The 19,225-nt window shown below is 42.9% G+C and overlaps 1 protein-coding gene across 2 annotated transcripts in view; it reads right to left on the minus strand.

The window, feature by feature from the left end:
* The window catches only part of JARID2 (jumonji and AT-rich interaction domain containing 2), a 167,615-nt gene that overhangs the window by 53,502 nt on the left and 94,888 nt on the right, over positions 1–19,225 (minus strand). For both annotated transcript variants that reach the window (XM_066579388.1, XM_066579389.1), the window contains exons 5-6: positions 11,181–11,357; positions 2,844–3,100 (exon numbers count right to left, since the gene is read on the minus strand). In XM_066579388.1, the coding sequence (XP_066435485.1) occupies positions 2,844–3,100; positions 11,181–11,357 (434 nt within the window). The remainder of the gene's footprint in view (positions 1–2,843; positions 3,101–11,180; positions 11,358–19,225) is intronic.

Here is a 19,225-nt window from a genome sequence, read left to right on the forward strand (position 1 = left end):
AAAAAAATCATGTGTGAATGCAGCCTTTAGTAATATGGTAGACGCCAACAGCGAGTTCAGATGCTCCAGACTTGCACTCCACATCAGCAGTGAATTGCAGTATAGTTGAGTACATATGGATACGGTTTTTAAAACCCCATTCACACGGACAGGAATAATCTGCAAATGGAGCATGCTATGAACCCGGAGCATGCCACTTAGGCCTTGTTCCCATGACTTTAACATTTGGTCACGCATAAGTTCACTACATTACTTTCCCTCATTACCATACCTTACCTTTAATTACTACGGGCAATCCATTAAGAATGAAAGCATGCTCCTTCTTGGCATTGACAATCCAGTAACTAGTTATGCTAACAGCACTGAGACTGACGGGTATTAGGATGTGTGTGCAGTGCAGATCGGGTTGCCAACTGATGCCAACAAGCATACCCTGCATAGCATGTAAGAGCAAGGGTCGTATTAATGAATCAAGAAAAGTAGAGCAACTATTTGATTTAAGGGCAGCCTAGAAAAAAAGCAAGTAATCAACCACAATCATCTTACCGGGCCGCTAACATGCAATTGTAATAATGGCTCACAAGTTTAAAAAAAAAAAAAAAAGAAGGGCAGCACCCAACTTCAAAATCACACATTTTTTTCCACCCAAACACCCTTCTGGTTTCCATCAGACCTTCTTCCAAGCTTTGACGATGAATGTTGCCCCCTTTATTTTTTTTTTACTTCTACATGGGATTGAGGATCAGGTTGTTTCAGGTATATGCCAAAATATAGTATTTTTTTCGCTAAGCTGCTATTATTTTCTCTCTCAGTTGTCATTAGAAGTCACCTTATATGTTATTTTTGGCTAAGTAACTATCACTCAGCCATCTGTACACTCCTAACCTAATGGCATAGCATGTTTTCTATCATCTTATAAGATCTTAAAGGAATTGTCCTGTTACAAACTCAGGTTTTAAAATGAGTAAAAAGGATAAAAAGGACCGCTACTTATCAGTCCTCAGCACCAGTGATCCAGCGCTGTGGCCCCGTCATTCTCCCGGGCTCTATTAGCAGTGCAAGTCACGTGACTGCAGCCTACTAATCAGAAGCTGTAGCATCACTGTCCCAAACTCCTGGCATCATGGCACCCCGCTTGTGAGCACTGATGTCAGGAGAATGGGTATGGACGCTGTGGCCTCTGATTGGCAGTCAGTGGTCACCTGACTACTATTGTCAACGGAGAGCAAGATATTTGCGGGGCTGCAGCCCTGCAGGTCGGCTAAATAGAGTTTTTATTCATTTGGTTCTAATTTTATAAACTGAATATTTAACCAGACAGCCCCTTTAACAAAATTGGTCCCCCTGTTTGAGATTCAGTCATTCACAAACTGACAGTCTAATAGCCAGTGACTTATTCACTGGCTATTAGACTGGCGATTGGGTTTGTTAGCTTTGAGATTTGATTTTGACTAGTTTTAGAAAATGTTGGACAAATCCATTCTGCCTCTGTATTCTATGAATCAGGGATGCTGTGACCTAAGAAGGCCATTAACACGTGTGTTATAAGGCGGCTGCGCTTTAGGATACATCAGAGATTTCAATGACTAGAAAGGTGCATTCATGTTTGGAAGTGGTAAAAACCATGTTAAAAAACCCATGTGCATTTTACCGCATCCAAACTGCCCCCGTGTGAATGTACCCCAGACCTGCAGCCGGGAGGTGGATGAAGAGTGGGAAGACTGAGAGGGTCTGATGTGTGCAGCGAGGGGAGAGTGCAGAATGCTCTGCGGCACGCCACGCAGCTGTAGACAGATTAAGCCAGTAGAACAGACTCTGTGGATAGGTTGATGATCTCTATTTGTCCTACTACGTTGCTTTTTTTAGGAATCTGCCTTTAGAGTGCAGAATTTCCCTAACTGGCAATACTCACAAGAACCCGGGAGCCAGGCTTAGAATATCACTGGTAACAAATACTCCCCAGGATTTCCACATACGTTACCATGGCCTGAGGTGCCACCAAGTCTGGAGCTCTAGACGATTTGTCCTGTATCAGTAGAGTGGAGACTTCTTCCCAGGTACAAAATATATTTTGTCAATTACAAGATACAAGTATAACCCCCTCCTCCCCCCCCCCCCCCCACACAAAAAAAATAAAAATTAAAGGGCCACTCATTTTTTTTTCCATTCATTTATTCATAATGTAGCTACTTCCCAGTATACATAAGTGGGGCTAGTATTATCGTGGTTAGTTATTCCTATCTATTTGAGTCTCCATCCTGGCCTCTGTCTCCTCAGATGGTCATGTGATCTCTGTTCTGACCAGCTCGGATCTACTTGGCGTAATGCTGTCTGGAACTAGTCAGGTTTTTAGTATGTGTGCTGCTATTGCATGGACCTACCACATAAACTGCTTAGAGGGGGACACAGACATTCCTGTCCCAGTTACCAATGATGGTCACACAGGTATAATAGAGAAGTTCACAGCTTATCCTCCTCATTATATACTTATGGCCTGTAGCTTGTTCAGGTGAATATAGAAAGTTATGATAATGAGACTGTCCCCCCAGCAGGCAGAAATAGTATAGCGCCTGGCTAACGCTATGCCGATGCATCGTGGGATAGATTTGAAAGTGAAAGTAAAAGAATCTCACTTTCAACATGATGCCTGATAAGTATCAGTCAGGGGGCTGTACTACATGGAAGTGGCTGTCATACACAGAGGAAACTTCCAGAGTGTGACAGCAATAAATTGAGGTGGGGGCAAGGATGGAAAAATGTGTTTTCGCCAGAGTGACCCTTTAATTCTTTGTAAGATGTAGTAGAGGTTATTATTTCTTTAAGCAGTTGGGCATAAGGTTTACCTGTTTCCTTAAATCCTGAGCCGATCTAAGATGACTGTGGTGGTTGTTAGCAGCGAGCCCTTTGGCATGTGAGCCCGTGATAGAAGCAGGTTGGTGATTAGCAGCGGCAGACTCTCTCCGGATCTCAGCTTTGTGATAGCTTTTCTTCTCTTTCCTCTCTTTCCTCTCTTTCCTCTCTTTCCTTGGTGTGACCCATTTGCTTTTGTGTCTGTGAGAATTTTCTTTGTACTTCGATGATTTGCAAGACCCATTAAAAACTACAAAGTAACAACATTTAAAGATAAACGTTAATATATAACACACAACTGCAGATTTATGTTATTTTGCGCTGGTTCTCTGCATTCCATCACAGCGATTGTAATATACAATATGCATTCATAGGTTATACGTGTCTTAAAGTGATCACATATATCACATTTGACAACTGCTTCAGGATCTGTAGACATGAATCCAAGACCACATTCACACCTGCGACGGAGGCTCCCGCAGAGATCTGCCACCGGATCTCTGATGACATAGCGCAGCATGCCACACTATTGGGGAACATTTTGAGTCATTGGAGGCTATCTACCATTGCTCGAGTCAACTATGTGCCAGATCCGGCACTATAAAGGTTATAGTTTATTTTTAAAATTAGTATAGTTATGCTAAATAAAAGTACAAAAATGGATTTCTTATTTAGATATATAAAATTGTATAGTCTCGGCTTACATGGCTCATATGGCGAAAGTTTAGATTGACGCTGGTGCTGAATGGTTTTCTTTTTTATATCTTTATTTTAATCTGTAATTTTTTAACTTATTTTTGTAACTTTTTTTTCTTGACATCTATGTCCCCCAGGATGTTATATAAGACCTCCAAGAGTCAGTCACATTATATTTTTCTATTTTGTTTTTTTTTTTCCACACTTTTCCCCTGTAACTGGCGCATCCATAGGAGCAGCATCCAGAGGAGCCCCAGTTACAGGGGACAACATCCTGCTGTAGTGTCAGTAGTTACTGTATAGTAGAGTAGAGCTGATCTGGGTCTGCTAGGACCCTCCAGCTCAGCTCCCCAGATCCCCATCCACTCAACTTTGCGCCCCATAATGTAGTTTATGTAGTGATGACAGAGGCCCTTTAAGGAATGATGTTGGCAGCCCTTCTTGCCAGCTGAGTAGTAACAATGCGTGTATGTAGTTTACTAACTATAAAGTGCTGATGCTATTATTCACTGTGTGCTTTTATAGCTAAATTGCAGACTCCTGGCACACAAACAGCACAGATTATCCATCCGGTCCTTGTTAAGTCCTTCTTAAAAGAGACAAACAGATAGCCCTATGTGACAAAAAAGAAACTGCTGCAAAAATTATTTTGGCAGGCCACAAAAATAAAAAGTAAAGTAAAATCTCTAAAAAAGGGTCTTAACCCTGTGGTTTTTAAGGGGTTAAAAAATAAGAGTGACTATTCAAATATTTCTGTGAAATGTAATTAAATTGTACAGTTAGCCCCACTGTTCTGAGCAAAATGTCTTCTTTTCGAAGACCTCCTTGGAGAAAAGAGTAACTTTCAGGGCAGTACGAATAATATAAGGCTACATTCACACTTTGTTTGGATGCTAATTTACGCTTCCCATCCAACGGCTCCACCTGACATGCTGAAAAACGGCACTCCGAAGGAACTCTGGACAGCTCCACGGGCTGTTATTTGAAGCCATATTACTTATTTTTTACTATTTTCATCCTGACTAGATTGATGTGATTATAACGTGTGCGAGCAGAAGGAATAGTTTGCAGAAAAACGGAGCATACCAATAGTTTAAGAGAATAAAACCAACCCAGCTTCTATATGCCACCATACAAATAGGGCAGCGCCTCTATTCCTACAACAACTATCAAGTGGGAGGCTGGGGAGAGCTCAAGCGAGGTCACAGCGAGAGGAGGAATGAAGCCTTCAGCATAGTTTAAACAGGCAGGAGATCAGCTGAACAGCATGCAGCCAAAGCGTGGAATCATTTCAAGACACTAATGAGATTTTATACATACAGGCTGTGCCAAAGTAGATCCGGATAGAAAAAATATGGATATTAAGATAGCGAGCGATGCACATACAGCTGTACAAATACATCTCCATCACTGTCAGAGAACCATCATTAGGTCATCTAATTAGTTCTGGGACAGGAGAAGGAGAAGCCAAACATGCAGAAACCCCAGACATCTCCGCAGCTGGCAGTACGCTGCCCAACACAAGCAGGCGCGCCACACTCAGCCCTGCGCCCCACAATGCCTACTGGGATCACATTCTGGGCAAATGTTTACAATACAAAAGGTATTTTATTCCTTGGGAGATATATAAAAAAATAAAATTAAAAAAACTATAGATATATATATATATATATACACACACACACACACACACACACACACACACACACACACACACACACACACACACACACACACACACACACACACACACACTATATATATACGCATACACACACAAATACATTCTAAATATATATTATATATTTTTTTGGTATATTGAGATGGTTTTACACATTGAGAAGAGTACATCTGAGATCAGCAATATCAGCATAAGCGGACATATGCATGAGGAAGCACTGACTCTCTGGCCAAGGTCTCCATCTGCCAGCCTTGTACATGACATTTAATAACCAACCAACGGAGTAGTAGTCCGAAAGGAACGCGAATAAGTACAAAACAAAGACTGAGGTCATGTTCTGTTATGCATAGAAAAAAAGTGGATGATTGCCCTGAAAGTATACACCCCAACGACTCGTTAGTCATGCCAGCTGCTGACTGTAGCGCGACTATTTGGGTTAGTACATACAGTTAAGGGCAGGATGATGCCATATTATTCTGCACATTTTTTCTATAACTAACAAGAAGTATGCAGCCTAGAGGAAGTCTCCGTGTCTGTATACTTCTATACTATGGTGAGCCAACAGGAAGGCGCTCTAGACACACAGACCGCGTTGAGTGACCACATAATAAACTTTTGAGATTCCCACAAAGTAACCCCCGCCCCTCTCACACAGGTCTCTGCACCCCTTGTTCACGAGGGGAGGGGCCATTATATGGCGCTCTGTGGTTGCCCATAAGTCTAGTGAGTATGGAGAGATCCATTGATGTAGGTCATACAGCATCCTACGAGTGCTTGTTTTACGGCTTGATTTTTTTTCAGCTTCCAAAATAGTTTTTTTTTTATTATTATGATTTCTTTTTTCACTGAATGTTTTATCTGTTTTACAGTTTTATTAGGGAAAAAAAAAAAAGTATTGAAAAAAAAAATGTAGTTTTTAAAATTTGTATATTTATGCTGAAATAAAGTACATAAATGGGTTTCTCATTTTGTTTTGGATATTTTAAATCTATAATTTGTACAGTCTCTGATTACATGGCACATATGGCGACGGTTTAGATTGACGTTGGCGCTGGATGGTTTTCTTTATATTCCTATTTTAGGCTTTATTCACACGGGTGTATATCAGCTGCTGCTTTCACAGCCGGCCAATATACGCTACCATCTGATGCAGTGGATTCCAATGCATCAGATCAGACGGGCGATTTTGCGCCAGTCAGGAAAGATAGTTCAGGAACTATCTTTCCCGGCCGGAATATGGCCGCTGCCATGGACTCTTATGGGAGCCTATGACATCTGCCAGAGAAGGGAGGTGATAGGGAGTTTAGCGGCATGTCCACTAAACTCCCACCCCTTGCCGGCTGTTTGCAATGGGTGGGGATGGGGTGGGAGCCAGTTGCAACCCCCATTGCTGGCAGCCGAAAAAAGGCGGAAAGGGGGCGGGAAATTAGCACATTAACTCCCGCTCTGCCCCCTTCCCTTCCCAAGAGCCGGTGAGGGGGCGAAAAGGGGGTAGGCAATTTAGCAGAGCTAAACTGTTGTCCCCCACCCGACAGCAATCCAGGCTCGGCATATATGCGCCAGGCCATCTACATGGGTGCACAAACGGCAGATTTGTGCGCCCGTTCACGCATTTTTACAGCACCGGGGGCGCACATAAAAACGCCAACGCTTGTGTGAGTAAGCCTTTACTCTGTAATTTTTTTGTAACATCTTTGTCCCCCAGGATCTTATATAAGACCTCCAAGAGCCATTCACATTCTTTTTTTTTTTAAATTTCACACTTTTTCCCTGTAACTGGGGCATTCATCGGAGGCGCATCCATAGGAGCCCCAGTTACAGGGGACGACATCCCGCTGTAGTGTCAGTAGTTACTGTCAGAGCTGATCTGGGTCTGCTAGGACCCTCCAGCTCAGCTCCCCAGACCCCCCCATCCCCTCAACCTTGAGCCCCATAATGTAGTTTATGTAGTGATGACAGAGGCCCTTTAAGGAATGATGTTGGCAGCCCTTCTTGCCAGCTGAGTAGTAACAATGCGTGTATGTAGTTTACTAACTATAAAGTGCTGACGCTATTATTCACTGTGCTTTTATAGCTAAATTACAGACTCCTGGCACACAAACAGCACAGATTATCCATCAGGTCCTTGTTAAGTCCTTCTGCAACTAAGATGCCAAGGACCTTTACACTGGAGCAGATATTTCCATAAATATAGCATTTCATGTCATCACTACTATGGAGTTATTAGGGCCCCCAAGATTGCCCAACATCTACAGCTGAATCTATGCAGTATTTGTAAAAAGATGTTTCTGTGTTGGCGTTCTGTCACTAGAGATGAAACCTGAAGATAGCAGTGATAATTCACAGCTTTCTGTCTATCTTGTCTTGTGGCAATGACAGAACTCCAACAGTTAAACCACAAAGCACTATCAACTAGATGCAGGCGTTTAACACGAAAGCTACCATGACGCATACATACAACACACTCTCATAAGTACTTAAGTGGGGAATCTCTTAAGCCCCATTTACATGCAACGATTATCGCTCAAAATTTGTTCAAACGATGTCTTTTGAGCGATAATCGTTGCACATAAATGCTACCATCGTTTGCTTTTCTGCTGAACGATGATCTTTAGTTCAGCATAAAAACCATGGTTCAGTGGGGCAGTTGATAACAGGTACTGCACGCTGTGATTATCCATGGGAGCGCTGATAACATTGTATTCAGCTGCTGTCCGGCAGCAGAACAGTGAAGGGAGGCTCATTTGCATGCAAATGTAAAATAGTTGATGCAAAATGATCGCTCAAACTGTCATTCAAGCTATCGTTTGAACGAATTTTGAGCAATCATCTTTGCATGCAAATGGGGCTTAAAATGCTGCTTTAGACACAAATTTACAGGTAGGGGGAAACTTTAGGAGGTCAATTATGCTTTAGGACTTCTTCACACAGTGCAATTTAGATGCGGTTTTGTTTTGTTTTTTAAAAACCAGAGTATCAATAAGTTTTTTTCCCCAAGTCTCATGCCTTTGGCAAAGACTTGGGGAGAAAAGTGGAACAAGAAGTCCCCATGCAGTCACAGATATCCTAGAAACACTACTATTAAGGAAAAATAATACCATAATATGCATGTGACGGAGCATGACAACTTTCTTTCTTAAGATTTAGAGAAGCGATTCCCAACCAGGCGCCACTGCTCCCAGACTTTTCGCTGTTAATCTGTCCACTGCAGACATTCTACAGCATATCAGCTCCATGTGGACCCAGCCTTAGGACTTATTCAGTTGTGTATATATCAGAGGGGTTTTCACGCGCGGGCGATATACGCTGTCCCTTTCTTCTGGAGGAGTAGGTGGGACGGGAGCAGTGCACTGAGCTCCCGCCCCCTCTCCACCCCACCCCAAATATTTTTTTTTTAACTTATAGTTTATTTAAACATAAATATACTAATTTTAGGAATCAAGCACAGGAATGAGTTCCTCATTTTGTTTGGGACATCTTGATATATAGTTCGTATAGTTTGGGATTACGGAGGGCATATTTTATATATATATATATATATATATATATATATATATATATATATATATATATATATATATATATATATATATAATGTTTTCGTTTAACTTATTTTTGTAACATACATGTCCCCTATGATGTCATACAAGACCTCTGGGTGGACAGTACACTTTTGCACTATAATCAGGGCATGCATAAGAGCATGACGCAGTGCCATCATTCACTTGCAGAGCTTATCTGGGTCTGCTAGGATCCTGCAGCTCTGCTGCGGCAGGGTACACCCAGCAGACACATGATTGCTGAGTCGCATAGTAGAAGTGACACTTCCGCTTTCTCGCTTCAGTGTATAGCATTTTAAGTCCTATGTAGTGAAAAGAGAAATCTTCTGCCTTCTCCTCCGGGGCTTCAATTGTGACCAACAGCCAAGGACTCAACCTGCTCCTGACTACATTGCAGGAGCTTTACTCCCGGCATCTTTTTTTTTTTTGACCATTGGTTGGGATTAAAGCCCAGGACGAAGCTCCATAAATTTACTATGCTTTGTCCTTAACGGCTTAAATGGACAACAGATCAGAATAAGTCAGTAACATAAAAGGAGTCATTTGGTGCACAACAAATGATGTGCTACATCCCAACTGTGCAAGCGTACAGCATTTTACCATTTCAAAAGAGTTCTTCAATTTATACCTAGCATCCGTCGACATCTTTTTACATGTACTATACAGATAATTATAAATATGATACACGTGTAAAAACATTCAAATGTCCCCCTATTTGTCTGTATCTACACATAAACACACCATCCTCATCAGAGGAGATCGCATAAGTGTCTAACTGGATTTAACGTGGGTTGATCAAAACCATCTGGGGCTAAATGGCCATTCACAGTATATTCGGAAACCCATCTACTGATCACAGAATAAATAGCGTGTCGCTGTTAAAGTACTATATGAATCAATAGCAGGGAGTGGGGGTATTCCAGTACATTTTAGTTAATCTTTTGCAATATGAGGGGCTCCTATAAGTCTTTGGCTTTGTGTTCTTTTTTTTGTTTCTATGGTAACACATGTTACATCACATGAAAGCCTTATGTGTCTAATAGATGTTTTCAAAATTTTGTGTTTGTAGCTTATGGCAACAGCGATCTAGGCACGCGGGAAAACAAAAATGGTGGAAGCTAAGGCGATATTCACCGAAAATGAGAGCAGAGGAGTGATAAAATTCTTGTTTCTGCAAGGAAAGTCACCGAAGGATATTCATGGTGATACGTCGCAGAAATTGGGGGATCAATGCCCTTCATATTCTAGTTAGGAACTGGGTTGCCAAATTTAAAACGGGCCACTTCAGCACCAATGATGCGGAACATTTGAACATGAAGAAGCTTTCTGCAAAGCGGGTCCCCAAATGTTTGACAACAGATCAGAAAAGCATGTGAGGGAAAACTTTCTGGTTCGTTTGTCAGCGTTTCCGGACTGATAGGAACTTTCTGGATTGACCGGTCACTATGGATGAGACCTGGATTTATTTGTATGACCCTGAAACCAAGGAGCAGTCAAAAGAGTGGAGGCACAGTGGTTCTCCTCACCCAAAGAACTTTAGGGTGCAAGAATAAGCCACTAAGGTGATGGCGTCTGTGTTCTGGGATAAGGAGGGCAGGCTGCTAGTGGACTACCTGCAAAATGGTTCCACCATCAATGTAAGGTATTGCATTGAACTTTTGGACCAATTGAAGGCAGCTCTGAAAGCCAAAAGGCGCGGCAAGCTGTCCAAAGGAATCTTGTTCCTGCAGGACAATGCCTCCGCTCACACTGCACAAGCGACCACGGCAAAACTGGTGGAGCTAGGCTTCCAGCTGGTTGACCACCCACCTTATTCACCAGATCTAGCTCCCTCTGACTATCATCTGTTTCCAAACCTGAACAAACACCTCAAGGGTACCAAATGTCAAACCATTTCTGATTCCATGGCTGCTACAGATGACTGGTTTGAGGCACAACCGAAATTCTTCTTTTTGCAAGGCTTACAGAACTTGGAATCCCGATGTAAGAAGTGTGTTGGCATCAGTGGAGAGTATGTGGAATAAATGTAAAGTTTCATCTTCCTATCTCATTTCTTTCTGGGTAAAGCCAAAGACTTATCAGCAGCCCCTTGTACATATGCACCTAGCAGCAGGAAAAGAAAATGCAGATCCATATTATGACTGAAGGCAATGGAGGACCCCACTGTCTAGATTAGTGTCTATTTGGCTCCCATTATGTCCTCTGGCATTGCCATGTACTAAATAGTGCAGCATGCTGCGGCATTTCAGCCAAGATTTTGGGGCCAGTTTGTGAAGCCGCCTCCGACTCAGATGTGATCAGAGTCTAATACTGTAATTGTAAAGTAGTTTCAATTAAGTAATTGAATCTGAAAAACAGAAGGACAAACACCAAGGTGCCACTTATATACTAACCATGTCCATTGGTAATATGCTTCCGCGTTTTGCCCTTCCGAGGTGTAGAGTGGCATGAGGATGAAGTGTTAGTGGTGGTCGATTTTGTCACCTCAAATTCTAGATCATCATCTTCAATATCTTCTTCATCATGAGAGCTTCCAAAGTACGCCATGCTAGTTGGTAATGCAGGAGAACCTAAACATGAGACAAAAGTAACAACTATTTGTATACGTGCCACATGCTGCCTGTTAACATATCATAAGCATTTCTCCAAATGGCTTTTAACCCTTTCCAATCCACTGTCTGATGACTAAAGACATTCTGATTGAAGGCTGTACAGCTCTGATGTTGGAAGACGTCCGGCAGGGTATTCTTACTGTATATTACTGGCCACTCTGTTGTCGGGGGGCCTCTCCAACATGTCACATATCGCAGTACTGGCTCTAGCCAGCAGATGGTGCCATTGTATAATGGCAGAAAGAGAAATCCCCCTAGGAAACCCTGAATCCAAAATTGGATTGCAAAGGGTTAAAACTAACTGGATTATAAGTGTAACACGCTAATACAATTCAGTTGATTTTATAGACTGATGATAGCTGACTCGGTAATAAACCAATATATTCCATCTACATGCCTGGCTTTTGATGCCTCCTTTTAATTATCTGTATGCAAGTAAATAGTTTTATGTGGTGTCAAAATACGACATTACTACATATAGCTAAATACATACAGATACCAAACTACTTTTGAAAAAGCACTTTGCATGAAAACAGCGAATAATAAAAGATTGATAAAAAATGGTTAAAAATACCAATAAACAGACTCCTATAGCACGTACATGCCATCCATGTAACAGCGAGGATAAAGGGACTATTATCACTGTCTTTATGGATAGGTAGGAATTAAAACAACAGACATTCAATTACCCCTGAAATATATCAAGGACAGCAGCTCTTCAGCACAGAAAGCAAATTATGGTTTGAAATTGGGTGCAAACTACTCCTACTGGTGTCTCAACGTTTGTAGATTACTTTCAAACCCTCTGATTCTATTTAACCAGTGTTGGAACAGACTGCATTACAACAACCTCTACTCTAGGATTTGGACAGTTTTGCTCTTAAGGATAGGATCACATTGTTATCATAATGGCAAGAAAAAAGGCAATTAACCAAAGACAACAGATAGACAATTATAACCCTTAGAAATGTAGGTCTGTTTTACAGAGAAGTTGCTAAGAAAAGCCATGGTGACAGTCAATGCAGTTTCCTATACCATCAAAAGGCACTTGAAACTGGAGGAAGCTGACAGGAAGAGGTCTAGCAGACCAAAGGTCACTACAAATTAGGTGACAAGTTTTTGAAAGTCAACAGTTTGCATGATCGGCGCCTCCCAGCACAAACCCTTTAAGCAGCGATTAATGCAGCAAAATATAAACAAGTTTCCATTTCAACTGTGAAGAGAAGACTTCTATCTGCAGGTATGACAGGTAGAGTCTATGTAAGAAAGCCACTGCTAAGACTGCAAAATAAGAAAAAGACTTGGCTGAGCCAAGTAGTACCTCCAGTGGTCTACTCAAGAGTGGAAGATGGTCTTATGGACCGATTAATCCAAATTTGACATCCTTGGTACATCAGGCAGGGTTTTTGTATGCTGTTGAATAGGTGAAAGGATAATTCCCTAGTGTGGGACACCAATTGTCAAAGTGTGATGGTCTGGGCCTCTTTTGATCCAGAATTGGCAACTTGCACAGTGTGATTTGCACACTGGACAAAAAGGGCTACCACAGCATTTTGATACATCATGCAATTCCCTCTGGTGTCCGCCTAGTTGAATAGGAGTTCATATGATCCAAAACATACTTCTCAGTTATGTCAGAACAACTTAAGAAAGAAAGAAGCAGGTAGGCTTCACAGTATGGAATGGCCTGCACAGTCTCCAGAATTAAACCCTATTGAGCTGGTCTGGGATGAACTGGACAGAAGGGGGAAAGCAAGCTACAAGTGCAGCACATTTGTGGGAACTTCTGCAACAATGTTGGAAATTTCTGAATATCTGAATGCAATTGTAGCTGTTATATCTGCTAGAGGTGGCTACTTTGAATAGTCATAAATCTAAATTTAGTTTAGTGAAACAAGGTTAATCCATTATTTTTATTCCTCTTAAACTTATTTGTTCTATGCTTTCATTTTAAAGTACATTTGAGACTTTAAACTGTAAATAATCAATAAAAACTGGAAAAATTAAAGCGTTCTAAAACTTTTGACCGGTAGTGTAGGTTTGCCTGAAAAGTTGCTTGCCTTTAGGACGCATATAGTACAAGCTGTACCAATGTTTATATGGGAAGACCGAAATGGACAGTTATGGCTTACCACCTACCAAAATATGTTGTCTCACACTTCATAGGGTTCCTCACAAAGTCATCATTCATATTAACCTCCATAGAAAAAGCACCCAAGTTATTTACGGTTGTTCGCATTTCTCTGTATTAGTTTTCTGAAGTCTTATCTAGTATGTTTGTAGCAAACACTGATGGTTCTAACATAAGAAAACTACTATACAAGACACTTAATTAAATACCATTAAAAATACACTGACCCACAAAAAAAAATTAAATTAAAAAATGAGTTTGTACTACCATGAAAAAAATATGTATACGAACCCTAGATATATAATATATTATATTAAACAACCTAGAAAGGTAGGGATACAGATGTAAACAACCATCATCCTAATAAAGCTTAACATAATGAACAGATATTATTATAGATAGCTATCAAAAGGATAACAGTGCAGCATAATATCTAGTCCAAGTGAGACTAGAGCCAAACGTATGATACTCATGAACCACCCAAAATACAGGAAGGCTGTATCGTCATCTACCAGACTTCTTTTTACCAGTTGTATAGTCATCTAACAAGTTCCTTTTCATCCATATTAAACATAAACAGTAGATTGATCAGATAAGCACGCGGGCACTTACCCTATGGATGACCCTATAATGCCCCCAACAGCAGGGTGATCGCCCTTAGAAGGGTGCACCCACGATCTTGAAGACTGGTCCCTATTATCACCCTATTAATACCTTGCCCACAAATTAGTATCAAATACATATATGGATCTACTTCAAAGTAACCCTACATGTTACACCAATGGAGAGAATAGGGATTATCAGGGGGTATTCTATAATACACAAATAGCCGCACTACCGCACTCTGATGAAACAGCCCAACCATGTGCACAGCAGCATCTCTAGATGATGGATGGGTGCCAGGACAATAAACCCCCAATTTAACTCAATCAACTCGCCTACCTGTTACTACATAGGCCAATAGAGGTACTACCTGTAGATACGTCCAAGCCATGCTTCAAGCTCAAGCAATATAGAGAGGCATAACAATAACCAAGCCTTCTCTGCTAGATTTGTGGTGTCATTTATGCCGGAATAAAGGTGCACTATTTTTACAACATATTTACAAAATATTTGTGCCATAAGGAAAGAAAAAATTAAGAATTTTATCTGCCTTTTTTTTTTTTTTATTTACAAATGCGGGAGTGGCGTCCGTGTTGGATGCTTTTGGCACACTTATGAGGCTGAAGGTCAGAAAACCAAGTAAAACATGATCTAAATAGCATAGGTAATGGGGTTGCACATTTATAGGGCTCGCTATGTATCTGCCGAATTTATGGTAGTTTTATTGCGCAATTTCTCAGCCTCGGAGGTAAATTTTGAGTGCAGTCAGAAAAGCCATTTCATTTTGGCACATCTGTGTGGTTATTGGCACAGCCAAGCCTTCTTGTTGGTGCATTTTGATGCTTGCATTGCTCTTGTTTTAATAAACTCTTCAAACATTTTAATGGGATAAAATTCTTTATATGGCTGTGAATCCAGACGCTCCAGCAACTCCGTGTGCTCACAGGCACATTTGGAGCAAAGTCAAACAAGTTCCCATTTTGGATTATCTACGTGAATTTTGCAAATAAAGAAGATGGGACAATTCCTCTGCAGTGCCATCTATTGGAAGGCAGCATTCCTGCAAATCAATGTCAGACTCTTTATAGAAATGTATATATATATATATATATATATACATATATATATATATATATATATATATATATATTATACTGTGTGCAATACATTTCCCTTAACATGCTCATTTTTATTTTTGTTAACGGATCATGATGAACAAATCTGCAGCTGCTGCTGATGCATCTGATAAGCCTGTTAATGTGCGTGGTCAGGTAGGCCGTATCGCTGTCTGTATGGGGTTTGTCCATCCCATGATCCACGGCCACGCAGTGACTGATAGAACTGCTGTTCCTCTATCACAGCTACAAGCACTCCTCGTTCCAGACTAGTTTCAGGACATTTAAAGCTCTGATGAAATGACTCCAATCTTGGAGCGGCTGCTGGATTAACTGCAAGCACTGAAAATGACTGCCGGTTGCCAAAAGAGGGTTTCATTATTTTCCCCAGTGTTGGCTGCGTTTCAGCAATGTTTACATTAGTAAGAACCATATGTTATTATCTGGACACTCTTTACAGTGAAGCACGCACTGGCCCTTGTGGCTTGTGAGCCAAAGCTGCTTAATATCGTATTCAGTTTGCTTAGATTAATAAACTTAATATGACATTTGCAAATAGTTGGTGCTATCAAATAATTGTATTGGTGAGCTGACTGAATGAATGCTGTCCCAAAACATAATCCTTGAAATGCTGAATAGAAAGGACAAGAGGAAAAGGGATAAAAAGAGAGGAGAAGGGGAGCGCGGAGAATGGAAAGGGAGAAGAGAGGGGGAGCGCGGAGAATGGAAAGGGAGAAGAGAGGGGGAGCGCGGAGAATGGAAAGGGAGAAGAGAGGGGGAGCGCGGAGAATGGAAAGGGAGAAGAGAGGGGGAGCGCGGAGAATGGAAAGGGAGAAGAGAGGGGGAGCGCGGAGAATGGAAAGGGAGAAGAGAGGGGGAGCGCGGAGAATGGAAAGGGAGAAGAGAGGGGGAGCGCGGAGAATGGAAAGGGAGAAGAGAGGGGGAGCGCGGAGAATGGAAAGGGAGAAGAGAGGGGGAGCGCGGAGAATGGAAAGGGAGAAGAGAGGAGGAGTGCGGAGAATAGAAAGGGAGAAGAGAGGGGGAGCGCGGAGAATGGAAAGGGAGAAGAGAGGGGGAGCGCGGAGAATGGAAAGGGAGAAGAGAGGGGGAGCGCGGAGAATGGACAGGGAGAAGAGAGGGGGAGCGCGGAGAATGGAAAGGGAGAAAAGAGGGGGGGCGCAGAGAATGGAAAGGGAGAAGAGAGGGGGGGGTCGCAGAGAATGGAAAGGGAGAAGAGAGGGGGAGTGTGGAGAATGGAAAGGGAGAAGAGAGGGGGAGTGTGGAGAATGGAAAAGGAGAAGAGAGGGGGAGTGTGGAGAATGGAAAGGGGGAAGAGAGGGGGAGCGCGGAGAATGGAAAGGGGGAAGAGAGGGGGAGCGCAGAGAATGGAAAGGGGGAAGAGAGGGGGAGCGCAGAGAATGGAAAGGGGGAAGAGAGGGGGAGCGCGGAGAATGGAAAGGGGGAAGAGAGGGGGGAGCGCGGAGAATGGAAAGGGGGAAGAGGGGGAGCGCGGAGAATGGAAAGGGGGAAGAGGGGGAGCGCGGAGAATGGAAAGGGGGAAGAGAGGGGGAGCGCGGAGAATGGAAAGGGGGAAGAGAGGGGGAGCGCGGAGAATGGAAAGGGGGAAGAGAGGGGGAGCGCGGAGAATGGAAAGGGAGAAGAGAGGGGGAGCGCGGAGAATGGAAAGGGAGAAGAGAGGGGGAGCGCGGAGAATAGAAAGGGAGAAGAGAGGGGGAGCGCGGAGAATGGAAAGGGAGAAGAGAGGGGGAGCGCGGAGAATGGAAAGGGAGAAGAGAGGGGGAGCGCGGAGAATGGAAAGGGAGAAGAGAGGGGGAGAGCGGAGAATGGAAAGGGAGAAGAGGGGGGGCGCGGAGAATAGAAAGGGAGAAGAGGGGGGGCGCAGAGAATAGAAAGGGAGAAGAGAGGGGGATCACAAAAGAAAGGTAAGGGAGAAGAGAGGGGGATCACGAAGAATGGAAAGGGAGAAGAGAGGGGAAGTGTGGAGAATAAAAAAGGGAGGAGAGAGGGGAGCTCGGAGAATGGAAAGGGAGAAGAGAGGGGGATCACAAAAGAAAGGAAAGGGATCACGGAGAATGGAAAGGGAGAAGAGAGGAAGTGTGGAGAATAAAAAAGGGAGGAGAGAGGGCGAACGTGGAGAATGAAAAGGGAGAAGAGAGGAATGGAAAAGGAGAAAATAGGGGGAGCGCGAGAAATGGAAAAGGGAGAAGAGAGGGAAAGAACGGGGAATGAAAAGAGGAGAAGAGAGAGGAATGGAAAGGGAGGAAAGAGAAGATAGGAATGGAAATGGAGAAAAGAAGAGAGGGGGATGGAAAGGGAATAAAGAGAAGAGAGGAGAAAATGGAAAGGAGAAGGGAATGGATGAATCTGCAAAAATGCATTGTGGCTTGCTGCTTGACCAGCATTTAAAGACTATTATGATATGCAACTTTTTACAAAGTCACAAATTCTCTGAAGTAGCTGGGTGGCGCACAAAGTGACCTCACATCTCTAGACGTATTTAAAGACATGTCAAATGTATCAACATCGTGTGACATTTGATAAATTTCTCACATCTTTACATTGGAGAAGGGAAAAAAAGGCTGCCAGAAAAGTGGTGTCAAAAACTCCCCTTTGTTGTGTTTATATGGTAAGCAGCTCTATACAGCCCTGCAATGAATCAACTAAACCAATTATTTGCTCCATATAGGAGAAAAAGGGGAAACATGATAACGACAACATGTGGGGCTGATGGAATGAGAACACATGTATTGAGGAACTGCTAATTTACAAGAGCGCATGGACATAAAAATGCAATCGTATGTGAAGGTCAGAACAAGAGCCTGCATATTTCCCTGAGTATAAGCTACAACATGCAAACATTCTGCAAAGTGTCACTTGTCATCCAACACTGAGGTCTGTATATTTCACATTTGTCACTCCTTTTAAATCAGAGGAATGGAAAGCTTCCAGACATGTCAGATGTGTCCAGCCGCACTCATACGTTCATGCCTTTCATTTCAGAAAGGTATCAATCATCTTTTCACTACGTATGAAAAGCAGCCTTGTCCGATGAACGGTACAGAACGGCATATAACTGTATAACCCACAAACAGGAATTGTATCACATATTTAAACGGGTTGTCTCGCGAAATCAAGTGGGGTTATACACTTCTGTATGGCCATATTAATGCACTTTGTAATGTACATTGTGCATTAATTATGAGCCATACAGAAGTTATCAGAAATTTTTCACTTACCTGTTCTGTTGCTAGCGTCCTCGTTTCCATGGAGCCGTCTAATTTTCAGCGTCTAATCGCCAGATTAGACGCGCTTGCGCAGTCCGGGTCTTCTTCTTTTCTCAATGGGGCCGCTCGTGCCGGAGACCGGCTCCTGGTAGCTCCGCCGTGTCACGTGCCGATTCCAGCCAATCAGGAGGCTGGAATCAGCAGTGGACCGCACAGAAGCCCTGCGGTCCACCGAGGGAGAAGATCCCGGCGGCCATCTTCAGCAGGTAAGTAAGAAGTCACCGGAGCGCGGGGATTCAGGTAAGCGCTGTGCGGTGTTCTTGTTTAACCCCTGCATCGGGGTTGTCTCGCGCCGAACGGGGGGGCTGTTGAAAAAAAAAAAACCCGTTTCGGCGCGGGACAACCCCTTTAATGCACTTTGTAATATACATCGTGCATTAAATATGAGCCATACAGAAGTTATTCACTTACCTGCTCCGTTGCTAGCGTTCCCGTCGCCATGGTTCCGTCTAATTTCGGTGTCTTCTTGCTTTTTTAGACGCGCTTGCGCAGATCCGTCTTCTCCCTTCGGCTCCGCTCGGCAGCATCGGCGTTTTGGCTCCGCCCCCTTGTACACGTCATCGCGCAGCTCCGCCCCCGTCACGTGCCGATTCCAGCCAATCAGGAGGCTGGAACTGGCACACGTCATGGGGCGGAGCTACGCGATGACGCGTACAAAGGGGAGGAGCCAAA

The sequence above is a fragment of the Eleutherodactylus coqui genome, chromosome 9 (assembly GCF_035609145.1).
Source record: "Eleutherodactylus coqui strain aEleCoq1 chromosome 9, aEleCoq1.hap1, whole genome shotgun sequence".
Lineage (NCBI taxonomy): Eukaryota > Metazoa > Chordata > Amphibia > Anura > Eleutherodactylidae > Eleutherodactylus > Eleutherodactylus coqui.